The sequence below is a fragment of the Eretmochelys imbricata genome, chromosome 7 (genome assembly GCF_965152235.1).
Source record: "Eretmochelys imbricata isolate rEreImb1 chromosome 7, rEreImb1.hap1, whole genome shotgun sequence".
Classification (NCBI taxonomy): domain Eukaryota; kingdom Metazoa; phylum Chordata; order Testudines; family Cheloniidae; genus Eretmochelys; species Eretmochelys imbricata.
The window spans coordinates 46648087-46663756 of record NC_135578.1 but is presented as its reverse complement, the minus strand read 5'-3'; the positions used below and the strand labels follow the sequence as shown (position 1 = coordinate 46663756).

The following is a 15670-nucleotide window of genomic DNA, read 5'->3' as shown; positions in this document are numbered from 1 at the left end:
GTCTCATCTCAAGCTCTTTCCACCTATGGAATGCTCTCTGGTGATTTGCTGCCTTCTCATGGCATGCCAGATTTCTAGCCAGATTTTTCCAGTCCTTTGCTCCTGTCTAACCCAATGTGGCTGGAACATTAAACTGGAAGAGTTTGCAACAAAAACAGTATGCAGCAGTCTGGATTTTTGAGTACATAAGCCATGGCCTCTCCACTTTGTCACCATTGGGGATTTCACACCAGTAATGTGTTGGATGGAAACTTCTATTTTCATTGTCTTTGGGGAACATGAAGTTTTTCACTTGCTTTGGCCCATGCAGTACAAGGAAGTCCCTCAGGCTACTGCTCAAGTGGGTCCACAGTCCTGGATCATCTAGACTCAAGGAACTCAGCAGCAGCTGTTTCTTGCGCCTCCACCACACTCTTCTCCGATCTACACTTTTCTTCAGGAATGTGCAGGGTTACATCCATTTGAGATGAAGATATGGATGCTGCAGTAGCTGCCAAGTCACCTGCACTCTAACTAACTGGAAAATCAGGCATCTCATCACCACTCACATCCTCACTGAAGCCGGAAGGCTCACCATGAACATTTGTGTCTATGTATCTCAGGAGAGCTCTTTCCTGCTTCGATAGAAAAGCTTCCTTTGCTTTCTTTCTTTCTCTGAATGCTGCCCCAGAGGGGCGTTTTCTTCTTACACTCATGACTGCTGTTCTGTGCCGGCTGTAGTGGCTCTCAACGCTCAGTTGAAGGGGACAAATAAGCAGGCTGGTAGCCGGGCCTGAGTGAGGGAAGATATCAGCGTCTTAAGGGCCTAACTGGCTCCTACTGCTTCAGTTGACTGCCTGTTCTCCTCCAGTGGGTTCAGGGAAGCAGCAGAAACAGGAAGCTCCCTGAGAAGCTGGTGTTAATCAGTCCAGGCTCCTGGGGGTGCTAGAGAGGTACATAAGAGGCTCCTCCTCCTCTCTCTCCCTGCAGCTCCTGCTGCTTTCTGCTGTTCCCTCTCACCTTTTCTCCTGCCTGCCTATTATGTCTCTTGTGCCCTCCTTCCTCCAGCACAGCACTCCACCATCTCTGCGCATCTAGAGCAGAGAGAATACATATGCACCAGCAGCAGACACAATTTTCTACACTCTGGGTCCTAGTGGTGTGTCCCCCCCGGCCCAGTCTGGCACCTGAGGCGGCCGCCTCAGTTTGCCTCATGGTAAGGCCAGCCCTGACTGCCTCAGCTCTTCCTCGCTGAGGTTGGGTTTACCAAACTCCCAACCTGGCTTGGTTGCTGCGGGGACCTGGGCCTCCAGCTCAGTCATAAGAAATGAGTGTTTTTGGTTTCACACAAAGTGTGACCCTGTCGTTGTGATCTGTGTGACAGATCACAACGATACATTGACAGAAGCCCCTACCCCTGCCAAACCCATTTAAAAGTGTCCACAGAGGGATTTGCACCAGTTTAACTGGCTTTAGCTAAACCACTGCCAGCGTTGAGTGTGGATAAGGTCTAGGGATTGCAACGTGCTTTAAGAACATGGATGAATGAGCCTCCCATGAAGTTGGTTAGTAGTTCTGTCCTCCTCTTACCAAGGCTGAGTCCCTTGCACCACCAAGCCTGTCGGGTCCCACCTTTCCCAGAGCATCTTGGACATCTTGCAGCATCTCGGACACCCCCCAGTGCGGGAGATGACTTCCCCCCCAGCTCTCACCCAGAAAGGAGGGTCGGTTAGATCTGATCAGCAAAGCGCCTGTTAAACTGGCCCTGTGGCACTGCACAGCTGCGTTGAGTCATAGCCGCTGTGTTTACTGACACAAAGCCCCGAGCGTGAGAGGGAGGCTGATCTGCTTTGTGCATCCCTCGGGCAGTTGCCAGTGAAGCTCTTGTTCCAGGCGCTTTCTGAGTACCGAGATGTACCGAACCAGGCAGGAAGGATGAGGCTTTGATTTCCAGGGAGCAGCTTGAACTGCCAGGAACGGGGGTTAAAATACAACCTTGCAAATGGAGCCAATTTGCTTATGGATGGGGAAAAAGCCCCAACCTGCTAGGGCTGGGAGGGTGGGGGAGGAAAAGTTCTAGGGGGAGTGGGTGGCTAATGCCCCTTTGGCAATCCCAGTAAAGGAAGAGGCACCTTCCCACACTGTGCCGAGAGGAGAGGAAAAGGGGACTCTGCCTCTTCTTCAAAACAAACAAAGCTTCTGAGCCTGGTGCTTCCTTTGCCTCTATTAATAGACAGCTGTTGAAATACACCTGTTGAAAAGACATTAGCGGTCGCTTAAAAAATAATTACAAATGCCTCTGAAGCTAGCTGGGGTGAGGAAGATACCCAGTAAAGAACACTTAGGTGCAGAGCCTCAAAAGGTATTTAGGCTCCTAAATCCCATTGATTTCAACCAAAGTTAAGAGCCTAAATACCTTTGGGGATCTGGCCCTTCACATTTACTGCTGGCTGTCTCTGCAGAGAAACACGTGAAGGGTCTCCTGAAATGCCCCGTCCCCACCTGAGACAGGGAGCTCAATGAACTGCTGGTGTGTAACGTGATTGAAATCAGGGGAGTCGTGGTATTACGGCCTTTGTTATCATCCCCTGCTATTGTTTCTATAGCACCTAAAGCATGCTAGCTCTTTTGCCATCCCTGAAATCAGCGGTGTTGCCCCACGGATTAATTTGGCCCACATGCCACGGAATAGCACCTCACTCTCTTCATCTCTCCCTGCCAACCTGCATTTGTCACAGCCAGCCATTGAAGGAGCTGCCTTCGCTTTGGATTAGGCCGTCTGGCCCTGCAGGAGCCTTAAGGCGGGCCGGCACCTACCACTGCCGTCACTTGGCTCCTGTCACAGCTTTGGGTGTCAGTTTCACCTGCCTTCGCAAAGGGCAATAGCTTGGGAGTGATCACTCCGGAGCGAAGCTCTGCTCCTGCAGAACGAGGGGCTGCTATCTAAATACCTCAGTGGGTTGATAAACCCTGCAGTCTGGCTTCCTTATCAATGGCCTGTTCTCTGATCCCATGAGCCGGCACAAGGGTGAGTCCAGAGAAGTAACCCAAACCCTTTTTCAAAAGGGCCCATCCCTCACAATTAAGGCAATTTACTGCTGCCCAGCTAGCCCTCACTCCTGGAACGGCTGAGCCCTAAACCAGAGGGAGGCAGTGTTGCCTAGTGGTCTGAGCAAAGGATGCAGAAATAGAAGGGGCCTGAGGTCCTCCTACCTCCATCCCCCACAACCGAGGCACTGACGCACTAGTGACCTCTGGCATGTCACTTGATCTCCCTGGACCTCCATCAAAAGATCTATTTATTCAGAAGACTAAGCAAAAGCAGAACCTCCCTGATGGCTCAGATGCTGCAGCTGGAGTTTGGTGCTCGTGACATGTCAGTGTCAGGGAAAACGCTGGGAGAGGAAGAGAATTAGTTCTAGTGAGCGCCTTTGTCCTTTTCCAGCTCCCTGCCTTCTTGCTTTCTCCCTCTTTGGCTCCCACCCATGATACCTGGCTGGCCCAACATTTCCGGCCCAAGCCACAGAAATAGCCTTTCACTGGATTTACTCTAGATGAAGGAAAATTCTTCCAAAGCCATAACCCCAACCCCCCCACACCAGGTCAAAAAAGGGTTGGTGAGTCCTTCGGATTAGCTGAAACCCTGCTTCAATCCTTCTCCTAGCAAAGGCCAGGATATGGAGAGCAGGGAAATGAAGTTGACCCCAACCCACTGTGCTTCCTCAGTTGGTTTCTTCTGGGATTTGGCCTGGAATTCTGAAGCCCATCATGGTCTGGTCCAAAGTGTTCCTGGGGCTGGAGTTGACATAACTGGATCGGGTCTCTAGCGTGCAGCTGGTCCTCTGTAGGAACTGAAGGAAGTTCTCCTGTACAGAACCCTCCGGGCTGGAGACACAGAGCTCCTGGCTCAAGGGTCTGTTGAGGCAGCTCCGTCCCAGCCTAGATAGCTCTTCCCGTATCTGACGGTTCAGTAACCCATAGAAAAAAGGGTTGATAGCGAAGGAGGAGTAGGCAAGCCAGGTGACAACCGTCTCCCCATGGCCCCTGCCCGGGCTGACAGAGTTAATGGAGCAGAATAAATGGAAGGAGAAGAATGGCAACCAGCAGCACAAGAATTGACCCACAATGAGGACCACAGTCATGGCAGCTTTTCCTCCTCCAAACATCCGCTCTGGGGACAGCCTGGGAGGTAGGTTTCTGGTAGTAATGATAGTGACTTGGCTGTTAATAGACTCCGATCGCTGCCGCGGGGCAGCGGTCCAAGACGGAATGGGTACATGCTGCAAGGAGGCAATCCGGGCCACTTTGTAGATGCTGCAATAGACAACAAAGATGACCAAGGTAGGCAGGAAGAAGCAGAGGGTGCTGAAGACAATGACAAAGACCTTCTTGTGGGCCCCAGGGCTCCAGGACACAGTGCATTTACTGGCACTTGTGGCCCCATTGTCTTGAGGCCACCCCACTAATGCCAAGACTGTGATCAGGATCGACTTAATCCAGATGAAGACCACCACTGTGACCGCCAGCCCAACGGTCATCTTGACCTCATACCGCATGGGGTGAACGATGTAGTAATATCTCTCCACGCTGATGACCGAGATGGTGAGAATGGAGGCGCTGATGAAGCAGATGTTCAAGAAGATTAAGGTCTGGCACTCTGCGATGCTGTAGATCACCCTGTTGAAGCAAGAGGAGCTGGAAATGATCCCCAGTGGCATCAGGAAGATGGCGGACAACAGATCCACCAGGCAGAGGTGGCAGACAAAGATGAACTTCCTCAGCAGAGGGGTCTTGAGGATGACCACCATCACTGCCACATTGGCAACCAGGGCTATGAGGTTCAGCAGGACCATGAAGAAAAGGCCAATGGCCTCCTGGAATTGGGACACCTCTGGTAGAGAGGAAGTGTCTAGCCCCTGAGTAGCATTAAGCCCAGTTCTGTCTGCCATTGTGCCTCAGGGCTACTCTGAGATCTCCAGCACCGGGGAAGCAGGAACAAGTTGTCAGTGTCTCCTAGCAGGAAATGTCACCACCCCCATCTTTTTCCCAGGTGGATCTTCTTCCCTGTGGGGAGAAAGGAGGGGAGCAAAACTGAGAAGCGTTGCAAGTGAGCAATGAGAATGTCTTGCAAGTAACTCTAACCCCGAATGACCCTGGGGGATGACATGAGCACCTCACCTTTCTGCTCGTGCGGGGTCCCAAGGTTAGGAGCAACTTGGCAATTCCTGTTCTTCAAGCCAACAGAGAGAGGCGAGATGCTAGAGGTGACACACTATAGGGTGAGGCTTGGGGAAGAATCGCAAGCCAAGCTAGGAGAGCCTTCTCAGTGCTACAACAGCCCTCTCTTCCACTGCCCCAGCGCAGGGCTACAAACTTGCTGGCCACCAGCAAGGAGGGCAGAGAGAATGTCTGGCTGCCAGAAACCAGCAGCCACTAGCAGGAGCGGATCAGTCCTGTCCAGGCATGGGTAACCCCCTCCCCAGCGAGGGCCTCATTCCAGAGCTGGAGAGAGTTTGAGAACAAAGCAGGCTCCATTGCTGCCCATGGCTTCTCCACTGAGATTGCCATTGAGGGGGCAAATTGTGCCCATTTCTTTGCTTTGTGCTGTGGATACCTGTCCATTAAGAACTGGCCTGGGACCAGCCGCTTCTCCCACACAGACAGCCAGGCAGTCATAACATGGGGCCACAGCCTATTGTGTTCAGGAGGTGACCATGTCGGGTCCTTTGCCGCCCACCGCACAACATTTGAGTCACCTACCGAGTATTGTATCACTGTTAGGGCCTAGTTAAACCTTGCTTCAGGCTCCTCATCAGTAAACACTCAAGCTAGATTGGAACAGGGACCTCGACTACAAGTCCCATATCCTGCCCCAATTCCCGGAGACATTTCTCTGGTTTTCCAGTGGAAGTGAAAGGAGACAAATAAGAGGGGACAAGATAAACGTCTATAAAATAATGACTGGAATGGAGAAGGAAGAGCGGGAGCTTCTGTCCTCTCTGCCTCAGGACAGAGGAGCCTGGCGATGTTCAATGAAACTGAAAGGTGGGAAATTCAAAACCAATCAATGGATATACCTTTTCCACACAGCATGCAATTAGCCATTGCCACAGGAAGTCACAGGGGCTTCACTAATTTAGCAAGACTAAAAAGGGGATTGGACACTTACATGGATAACCAGATCCCAAGTTATCACAAATAATGAGAATATATATTTTGCGACACCTATTAAACCTCCTACGTAAGGGCTTAAGCCAGTCTCTAAATACACAGGACGAGGAGGTCTCCTGCATTTTCCTCTAGGAGAGACAGGACACTGGGCTAGATGGCTCGGATCCCATCTGGCAGTTGCTATGCTGTGGTGAATTCAGGGCATGGCTCTCCCCACAGCCTCGTTCCAGCTTTAATGCTGCTGTATTTGGTAGTTTCTTCCCACACCCAGTTTTGATTTCTTCTAACAACCCTGCCTCCCCCATCACCATCTTGAGCCGAGCCAGCTTCGGCCCCAAGCTCCCAGTTGTGCCCTCCCTAGCACAGGGTCTGGTCGCACTTCCCTGCTCCCCAGTTTCCATAGCTTTGATTTTTTCTTTAAACACGGCACCTTTTGGCTCCCCGAGGGGACTTTCTAAATTAAGGATCAAACACATTCCCTGCACCTGTGGGGCTGTAAATCCACATAACCGCTCAGCGCAGGTGGTCTCAGAGAGCAGGCCAAGGAGGCACTGGTACTCCACACCCCTCAGGAGTCTGCCAGAAATTAACCCTTCCCATTGTGGGCTCAGGAGCGGTGGGAAAGCTGGAAAAAGTGTCTGGCCTGTGAAAGAAATGCCTAAAACAACATTTAGGGTGAGAAATTACTACTTGTGACAAGTTTCTTTGGTGTCTTAAACTTACATTGCGGTGTTTGTTTTATTTGCTGGGTAATTTGTGTTGGTCTGTTTGCTATCCCTAGCAATCACTTAAAATCAATCTTCTGTAGTTAATAAACTTGTTTTTGTTTTCTCTAAACCCAGTTTGTGGAATTTAGAACTTGGGGGTGGGTGAAGCTGTGCATATCTTCTTCCACATTGAGGGAGGAGGTGAATTTCAATAAGCTTATGCTGTACAGCTCTCTGTGCAGCACAGTACAATACAATTTTGGGTTTGCAGCCCAGAGGAGGTGTGCACTTGAGTGCTGGGCAATTCCCTAGCTGAGTCTTCCCATACAGAGCTGATTTCAGTGTCGGTGTCTTTCTGCAGCTGGGTGTGTCCCTACCTGTGTGTATGCTGGAGGAGGCTTGAGGGCCTGGCTGAGCAGGACAGTGTAAGGGAGCCCAGGCTGGTGGAACAGATGGGCTCAGTGGTACCCAGAACACCAGGTGGCACCCCGGAGTGGGGGGTAACCCGTCATAGGTTGGCTTGGAGACTGAGCTTGGCAGTGACTCTGAGGTTAGCTCAGGGAGTATGGAGGGAGGCTGGGGCTGGGGCAATGATAACAGTGGTTTGGAAAGGGCAGTTCTGGGGTGACAGGCTGGTACAGACAGCGCTTTGAGAACTGGTGCGATGGGGTAGCTCAGGGGGCTGGGTCAGCACAGAGTGGAGTGTATGTGTGGGTGGATGGAGTAGCTTAGGAGGCTGGCTGGGCTGGAGTGCTGGGGCAGCATGGAGTGGGGTGCATGCGGGGGGCTGGGATGCTGGGTCAGTGCAGAGTGGGGTGTATGCACGGGGCTAGCTCAGGGAGCTGGGTCAGCGCGGACTGGGGTGTATGCGGCGAGGTAGCTCGGGGAGGCTGGCTGGGCTGGGATGCTGGATCAGCACAGAGTGGGGTGTATGCCGGGGGATGCGGTAGCTCGGGGACTGGCTGGGCTGGGGTGCTGGGTCAGTGCAAAGTGGGGTATATGTGAGCGGATGGGGTAGCTCAGAGAGCTAGAGGTAGTGGGTCAGCACGGATGGGGGATAGCTTAGGAGCTGGTCCAAGCTCGTGGTGACTGGCCAGTGTGAATGGGTTGGCTCTGTTACCAGGGCTCAGTGTGTCCAGAACAGCTAGACATTTGGGCCCATGGCTCCTTGGCCTTTGCGGGGAGTTGGCACCATGAGCACTGGGCAGGGAACAACTGGGGGAAATCCATGGGCTGCTCCTTCTACCTCAGGGGGCACACATGGCTCCAAACAGGCTAGGCCAGGCCAGGACCGTGGCCCTGCACCCCGTCCCCCTGCACCAGCCGTGTGCAGCAGGCCACTCAGAAGCCCTGGTTCCTCCCTGAGCTCCCTGGGCCCGAATGGCCATCTAGCGCTGGGGGAGCCGGCCCTTTGTGCAAAGCAAAGAACTCCTCTTTCACTGGGAGGTGGGGGCGGGGGGTGAACTGGAGCAAAGGCAGCTGGGCCTCCTCCCCCCGGCCAAACTCAGTGCTGGGGGAGCTGCTGCATTGAGGGCCCTGCTGGGCGACCCCCCTCATTTACCCACATGAGCCCAGTCCAGGGAGTAGCAGCCCCCGGCGCCTCACTTCCCACAGCACCCCCTTAGTAGGGGCGGCGCCGGTGCCCGCTGAAGCTGCCAGGCCAAGCAGAATTGGACTGGGGAGGAGGGCAGAGGCGTGGTTCTCTAACCTGCCTTCAGCCGGAGGGAGCACCCCGGGAGGCCCCATGGCTTGTGCCCTGGTGTAGATAGACCTGAGCGTTCCGGCTCCCTAGCTCAAAGCTTCCTCCAGTCCCACTGCAGCGCCGTCGCTTCCTGAACACAGCCCCACCCTGGATCTTGGCACACACGCCAACAGCTAGCCCAGCCTGCCGCAGCTCCCCCACTGTGGCTACTCAAGTGAGTTTTGATCAAGCCAGCTAAAGAGCGAGCTTGGATATGCTACATGTGCTCCATCAAGCCTCGTGCATCCACAGAGTGCAGTGCACTCCCTTCACCTGCCAGGGCCTCTCTTCCCCACAGTATTCTCACCCAGGGCAGGCCACTTCCCTTGGGGATTATGCCAGGGAGGGCAGCTTCCATTTCCTCTAGTGCCCCCCACGGCCCCAAAGCCCCCTCCCCAGCCACCCCAGCCCAGCACCTGCCTGTGGGGCCCCGCCCCTGCTGGCAAACTCTCCACCAGCATGGGCCTGGGGGTAGATCAAGCCCCTGTTGTCCGGATGTCACCCATCTGAGTCCCACACCCATGCTGAGTGGCGTCTCTCCCATGGGCTCTGGCAGCAGAGGGCATGGTGGCCGATCCCAGCAGGGCAGCGCACAGCAGGGCTGGAGCCTGGCAAGGAATTTGGTGTGGGGGTTCCAGGGGGCTCCACAAAACTGCAGGCCTGGAGGGCCACAGTAGGCAATGAACAATGGGCTAAGGGCAGCCCGGCCCTCTGGGAGAGAGGGTAGGGTGACAAGATGTCCCCATTTTATGAGAACAGTCCCAATATTTGAGGCTTTTTCTTGAACAGAAGCCTATTACCCCCCACCCTCTGTCCCAGTTTTTCACACTTGCTGTCTGGTCAGCTTAAGAGAGGGGACCAGGAGGGCTGTGTTGAGCGCTGGCCTCTCTGCAGGAACCGGGGAGGGACAAATGGGCACAAATCCAGCCCCAGGAGAGGTGGGTAAATCAGTGATTTAGGAAGCTTCCCCTTGGGCTTGTGATGGAGTGTCTGCCTTTGAGCACAGAGTCTCCTTCACCCATTGGCCCCCATTAGCCATTGCTAACCCAGAGCTCATTCGCGAGCAGCTCGCGGCTGGCCTTCGAAGCCAGCTGTTTGGCTTTGGACCGGCCAGGCACGTGGCAGGTTCTGGTTCCTGGACAGGAGCAGTGCGATGCTTAGGAGCTGCTGCCAATCCTCAGGTCACAGTTTAGAACTGGCTTGCTAGGAGCATTCTCCAGCAGCTCCCCTAGGCTGGGCAGCAGGACCCTCCCGCCATGCGCCCTGCAGAGAGGACATGGAATGGGGGCGACCACAGCCAAAGCCTGGGCCATTCAAAACCCACCCCCCTGCTCTATAAACAGCATGCTCAGTATTACAGATCCCTTTCTCTCTGCTCTCCTTCCATGCCCCCCAGACCACTCCTGGGCACAATCTGGTCCAGTGGCCAGGGAACCTGCCTGGGCCCTAGGAGATCTATTCCCAGCGCTGCCACTGACTAGGGGGCTGGACTTGATGAGCTCTCAAGGTGCCTTCCAGCCCTACAGTTCTATGATTCTAAGTCACTCTGTGACTCAGTTTCCCCATCAGTAACATTGGGACTACGAGCCTTTACCATCCTTTCAAAGGGCTTTGAGATCACTGGATGAAAAGCACCAGAGGAGAGCACCTAGCTCCCCCTCACAAAACACTGGTGCAAGAGCAGTCTGCCTCACTCTGAAGGACCTAGTCTACACTGGAAAGGGTTTGCGGGTATAGCTACACAGCTCCAGCAGCTAGCCCTCCCAGGGGAGACGCAGCTTTCCACAACAGAAGAATGCTCAAACCAGTTCCCCAGATGAAGTATCCTATATCAGCCAAAGCAATTGTTTTACTAGTATAATTGTCTACACTAGGGCTCTCGCCAGCATAGACAGGTCTTTAAAATATCCCTCCAACCGACATTACTAGCTAGTTTCTCATCTAACCCTGGCCTAAGGCAAAGCCCGTGTCTGTGCCCGCTCAGTGGCCCCCTTCCAAGCCCCAGTGGTAAATGCACCTCCTTTGCCTCCAGATCTCTCCACCACCCCCTCCGGTAATCTGCTCCTAATCCCATAACACATTTGGGACACAAATTATGTGAAACTGTCTACAAAGAAGGGTCGGATCCCTTGCCGAGGGCCTGCAAGATCGGGCCTCACCCTGCCATTCTCCTTTAATAAGAGAACAAATCCCCACCTCCCCCCACTTCTCCTGGCAGGAGGTGGGTAACTCACCAGACTCGAATGCCCTGGGAGACTCTTGGGAGGCTGGCACCCAGGCTGGCGGGATCCTCATCTCGGCTCTATCAGATGAGCAACTTTTACCCCTCTGATCGGATACGCGCTGTGATGGCTCCAGCTCTCTCCCTGCCCCTGGAATCAGGGTGGGCTTGATGGACCCATGCTACAGCGCACCCCACGCCTGGTGGGGACATGAATGAGCAAAGCCAACCCGACGCAAGGCGGCAGGTGTCTCACCTCCACGCGCCCGCTTGGCTCATGGCATCAGAGTCCCCCTGGCTCCCCATGCCAGTGTGTGTGTGTGTGGGGGGGGTCCACTGTCCCAGCCCCTGAAGCTGGGATGATGGAGGGCCTCACAGCATCCTCTGGGGAAGCAGGGGCCACATCTGCCTGGCAGCGGTCCCCTCTCTCCCCCCTCTGGATGGGTGCCGGGAGGCTGCTGCTGCTGCTCTGTGCTGCGGATGGCACAGGCTGTCACATCTGGTCTTTGCCTGGCCTTTTAAAGCACTGTCATTCACACAGAGAATTCTACTGGGTCCTAAGCAGCCTCGGCTCTCAGCCCCACACCTGGGCCCAGGCTGCCCCCTCACTGCACTGCCAGGCCAGGGGCAAAGCAAAGGTCTCACCTCCGGGGCGCCGCCCCTGCAGGGGAGAGGATCAGGGCCAGCTCTTGCACGCAGCCAGGCCATGCATCTTTAGGTGTAAAGCAGACAAATACCAGAGGGGCAAAGTGGAGAGGGGCTGGTGCCTTGGGCTGTGGGGCTGGAGGCTCAGGAAGGGATGAGGAGCTGGGCTCAGGCTGCTGTCCCCCAGCTTGGAGTGCTCTGCCCAGACTCCTCTTTCCAGCTGTAGGGGGCGCTATGTTATTTTGAGGGTTCTAGGCAGAGGGTCCCAGGTGTCCAGTTCGGGGAGCCCTCTTTCTACTCTGGCTAGGCAGGGCCTAGCAGCCCAGGGGTTCCCTGCTCCAGTCAGGGCATGTGGCCCAGGACCCCTGCCCTCCAGAGACAACCTCCATAGTCAGGTCATAGGACAAGCTCAGCCACTGTAGAGACCAGCCCAGGGAGTCCCATGCAGGCGGTGAGAGTTTGCTAACCTGTCTGTCCTGCCCGCCCTAGAGGAACAGGGTACAGACAACAAGACGATTAGGGCCAAGGTTTTCCTACATGGCCAGTGATTTTAGGGGCCCAGCTTGAGACGCCGTCAAGGGACCCGACTCTTAAGTGCTGAGCACCCACCTTCTGAAAATCATGCCCCCTTCAGGTATCTCTAGGTGGGCCCCCAAAACCATAGGTGCCCAGAATCACAGGTCACTTCAGAAACTCTTGGCCCAGACAGGGAGAAAGAAGTCACTGGCTGTTAACAGCTCATGGGGAAAGGGGAGGAGTGTGTCTAGTGGCTAGAGCAGCAGGCTAGGAGTCGGGACTCGGGGGTGGGGGGAAGGAGTCGAGCCTCAGCTCTGCCACTGATCTATTACATGACCTTGGGCAAGTCACTTCCTTCTCTTGTAACACAGCAATCTGGTTTTGCAGAACCCATGGCCAGAGCAGATGAACGCCAAAGAGGGCTATGAAAGCTGCAGCCTTGCTCATGGGTGGGGGGGCTTCAGCTGGAGACATTTTGCTTGCCCCCTCAACCATTCTTATACCTGTTCCCTCAGCCAAGCCAAATGCTTCCTGGGACCCAAGTCCTTTGCGGAGGTTGTCATACATAGTCCTCAGGCATGACCAAGGGGCAAGGGCTCCCCAACCAGCCACACCCCTGTGGCAGCACCCACAAAATATACTAGCTTAGTGCCTGTGATTATGTCTCCCCTGGGTGGCTTGGCCCAGCAAATGCAACAACCGGCCACACAGCTGATGATTACTTCTCCAGCTGGAGTGGGAGAGGCTTGCGCTTTAGGTGAAGGTCCCAGGTTCAGTCCTCATTCATGGTGGTGGCAAGAGGGGACAGCTGCTGTCCAGAACAGAGATCGCAATTTTCAGGGGGGAAGAAGCTGCAGGAAGCCTGGGATCAAGTGAATAACCAGGCCAGATCCTTAGTTGCTGCGAATTGCTGGAGCGCCATGCCCTGACTTCAGACTACACCCTTTTCCACTAGCTGAAGATCTGGCCCAAGTACGTCTAAATAAAAATGACTTCCAGAGCCATCCAGAAGGATCAGCCCTTCTCTACAGAGCAGAGGCTTTAATGGCTAGAGCAAGATCTGTTCCTCCTCCCCCATGTCTCAGGGCCCATGGTGGAGGAAAAGACATATTTAGCCCCACAGCGGTGGGAGCCGAGGAGAGGTTCCTTATTTATGAGTTTACATTGCAGCCATTAGCTTGTTTACAAGATTTTTTTTTTTTTTTAAGGGAACCCATTATTCTCAGGGAATTTTACCTCTGGATTTTATGGCCCTAGAGGAGCTGGAGGCCAAGATTGGATTGGCTGGCGAGCCAAACAAGGAGGTGGCGGGTGGTGCGGATGACGAGATTTTTGCTCCCATTATCAAGCACTGTCACGCTATCGAGGGAACAAAGCAACTGATGGCAGCAGGCCCAAGACACCACTTGTTGCAAAAGAACAGCCAGCAGCCTTATACGCCATGATGACATTGACACAGAGAGGGTACGGGGGATCTACTGGGGTAGAGAGGGTGTGTCAGTCCTTATTTCTGAATTAGGACCCAGCTGCAATTAGCCTTATGATCTCGTTCCACTGCTTTGAAGGGACTTGCTCTCATTAAAGAATTACAGGGCCAATAGGAAAAGGGAGTACAGGTCAGGATTGAGGGGCACTGGCAGAACAGAGTGGGTATGGAGCCGGCTTCCGACAGCACAGTTAGCATCCATGTCCTAAGCACAAAAACTGGACTGAGCGCAGATTGGTCAGTGGGGACCTGCCCCTTTGGCTGCTGCTAGGGGAAGCAGCACATAGACACAGCCTTGCGCCCACAGGTGTGCTTGTGCAGAGAGGCAAGGCAACAGGGATGCACTACGCAAACACCATGGCAGGCCCCTCACGCATACGCTTGGCTGTGGCAGAGAAGTTTCAGAGTAACAGCCGTGTTAGTCTGTATTCGCAAAAAGAAAAGGAGTACTTGTGGCACCTTAGAGACTAACCAATTTATTTGAGCATAAGCTTTCGTGAGCTATAGCTCACTTCATCGGATGCATACTGTGGAAAGTACACAAGATCTTTTTATACACACAAAGCATGAAAAAAAATATGGGTGTTTACCACTACAAAAGGTTTTCTCTCCCCCACTCTCCTGCTGGTAATAGCTTATCTAAAGTGATCACTCTCCTTACAATGTGAGAAGAGGCTCTGGTATCTCCCTGGCTCTGCTTCCCCCAGAAGCCACCCAGCCCTGGAGAACCAGAGGGGCAGGTAGTGGGAGGATGTGAGAGCAGCTCCAGGCAGGCCAGGGGAGGCACTGGACAAGGTGTGAGGTACAGCTGCCCCACCGCTCCCTAGAACAGAACTCATCACACTGGATGTACTCCAGCCAGGGCAGCTGCTGTAGACTGGCAAGGCCATCACAGCCTGGGGGAAATCCTGCCTCTCCCAGCTCAAGGGGAGGTTTGTCATTGACTCCAAGGGGCCCAGATTTCTTGGGTGCTCAGATACCCCTGGTGACAAATCCCCCATGCTGAGCCCCATCCTGGTGGCTTCAGCCCTGACCCTGCACTTCAGGCATCTGTGAGCCCAAAGCTGGGCTACTGCAACTGGTTAGACCAGGGATAGCTACACCACCCTGCTCTGCAATGGCTTCCCACTAAGCAGAGTCCACTTCACAGCCTGTGCCCTGTAGTTCGAAGCCCTTGATGGACCTGGCCCTGGCTGGCTGAGACAGGCCTCAGCCTCCGGGACCTGCCAGGCCAGCCAACTTCCACCACCCGGGGGAAGCTCATCGGTGCAGATGGAGCTTTCCTGGGGGCTGGCACTAGACTCTGGAAATTGCCTGTGTACAAGATGAGACCAGGCCTGGGCTGGAACACAGCTGGGACCACAGCTGAGACAGAGGCCATGCTAATACTTCAGAGTTAACCAGTGTTCCTGCCCTCTCAAGTGAGCCTGGCTCGAGCGAGAACAGCCATGCCCAGAGTGATTGCGAGTGGGGCTAACAGGACCTGCAGCCCATCCCACCGGAGTTCCAGGTTCGTGGGTGTGGATGGCACTCGCTGTGGGACAACCTTCAAGGGACAACTCGAGTTACCTGCACCGATGATGGGCCCGTGGCTTCCCCTCAGTCAGATCTTCCCGCAGACGCCCAGAACTCCACTCACGCAAACAGAACAACCCCGTGAGCCAATCCAGCTTCTTCCCCACCAGGCCAGCGAGGAAGAGCGAGATAGATTGTTATTGTTCTCTCACCTAGTAATTACCGCCTGGATGCAGGATACTATGGTGATGGCAGCCATATAAGTAGCCAGATTAGATAAGGGAATATGTCTCTTTAGTTTACTTTGCAAAAATTAACCCCTCAGACCGGACTCGGAGATCTGTGATGAGTGTGTCAGCCCCGCCCCACTTCCCTGCTCTTGTGTCTGACCCCCAATTCCTCCTCCTGTTTCTCTCGGTGCCCGCTGATCCCATGCCCCATTGTGCCCCCCCCCCACTTCTCCCAGCACCAGGGTTTCTAATGGGGCCCCCCCGGCCTCCTCCCTGTACCTGCTTTCTCTCTGTGGGAGAGACCAGAGAACAACCTTCCCCCAGCCTGGCTGGCAGGTGCCTGGGAAGCTGCACTGGGATCCTGATCAGCAGCCGCTCCCTGCCCTGAGCTCCTCACCCACAGCACGTCTCCTGGGTAGGGCACCCCCATCCCTACAAGCCAGGCCACATCTCCTGAGG

The 15670-nt window shown here is 54.4% G+C and overlaps 1 protein-coding gene across 1 annotated transcript; it reads right to left on the bottom strand.

Moving 5' to 3' along the window:
* Positions 1-3701: 3701 nt before the first annotated feature.
* GPR62 (G protein-coupled receptor 62) lies at positions 3702-4928 on the bottom strand. The gene has a single exon (XM_077820928.1). The coding sequence runs from the start codon at positions 4926-4928 to the stop codon at positions 3702-3704; it is 1227 nt and encodes a 408-aa protein (XP_077677054.1).
* Between the last annotated feature and the right edge of the window lie 10742 nt (positions 4929-15670).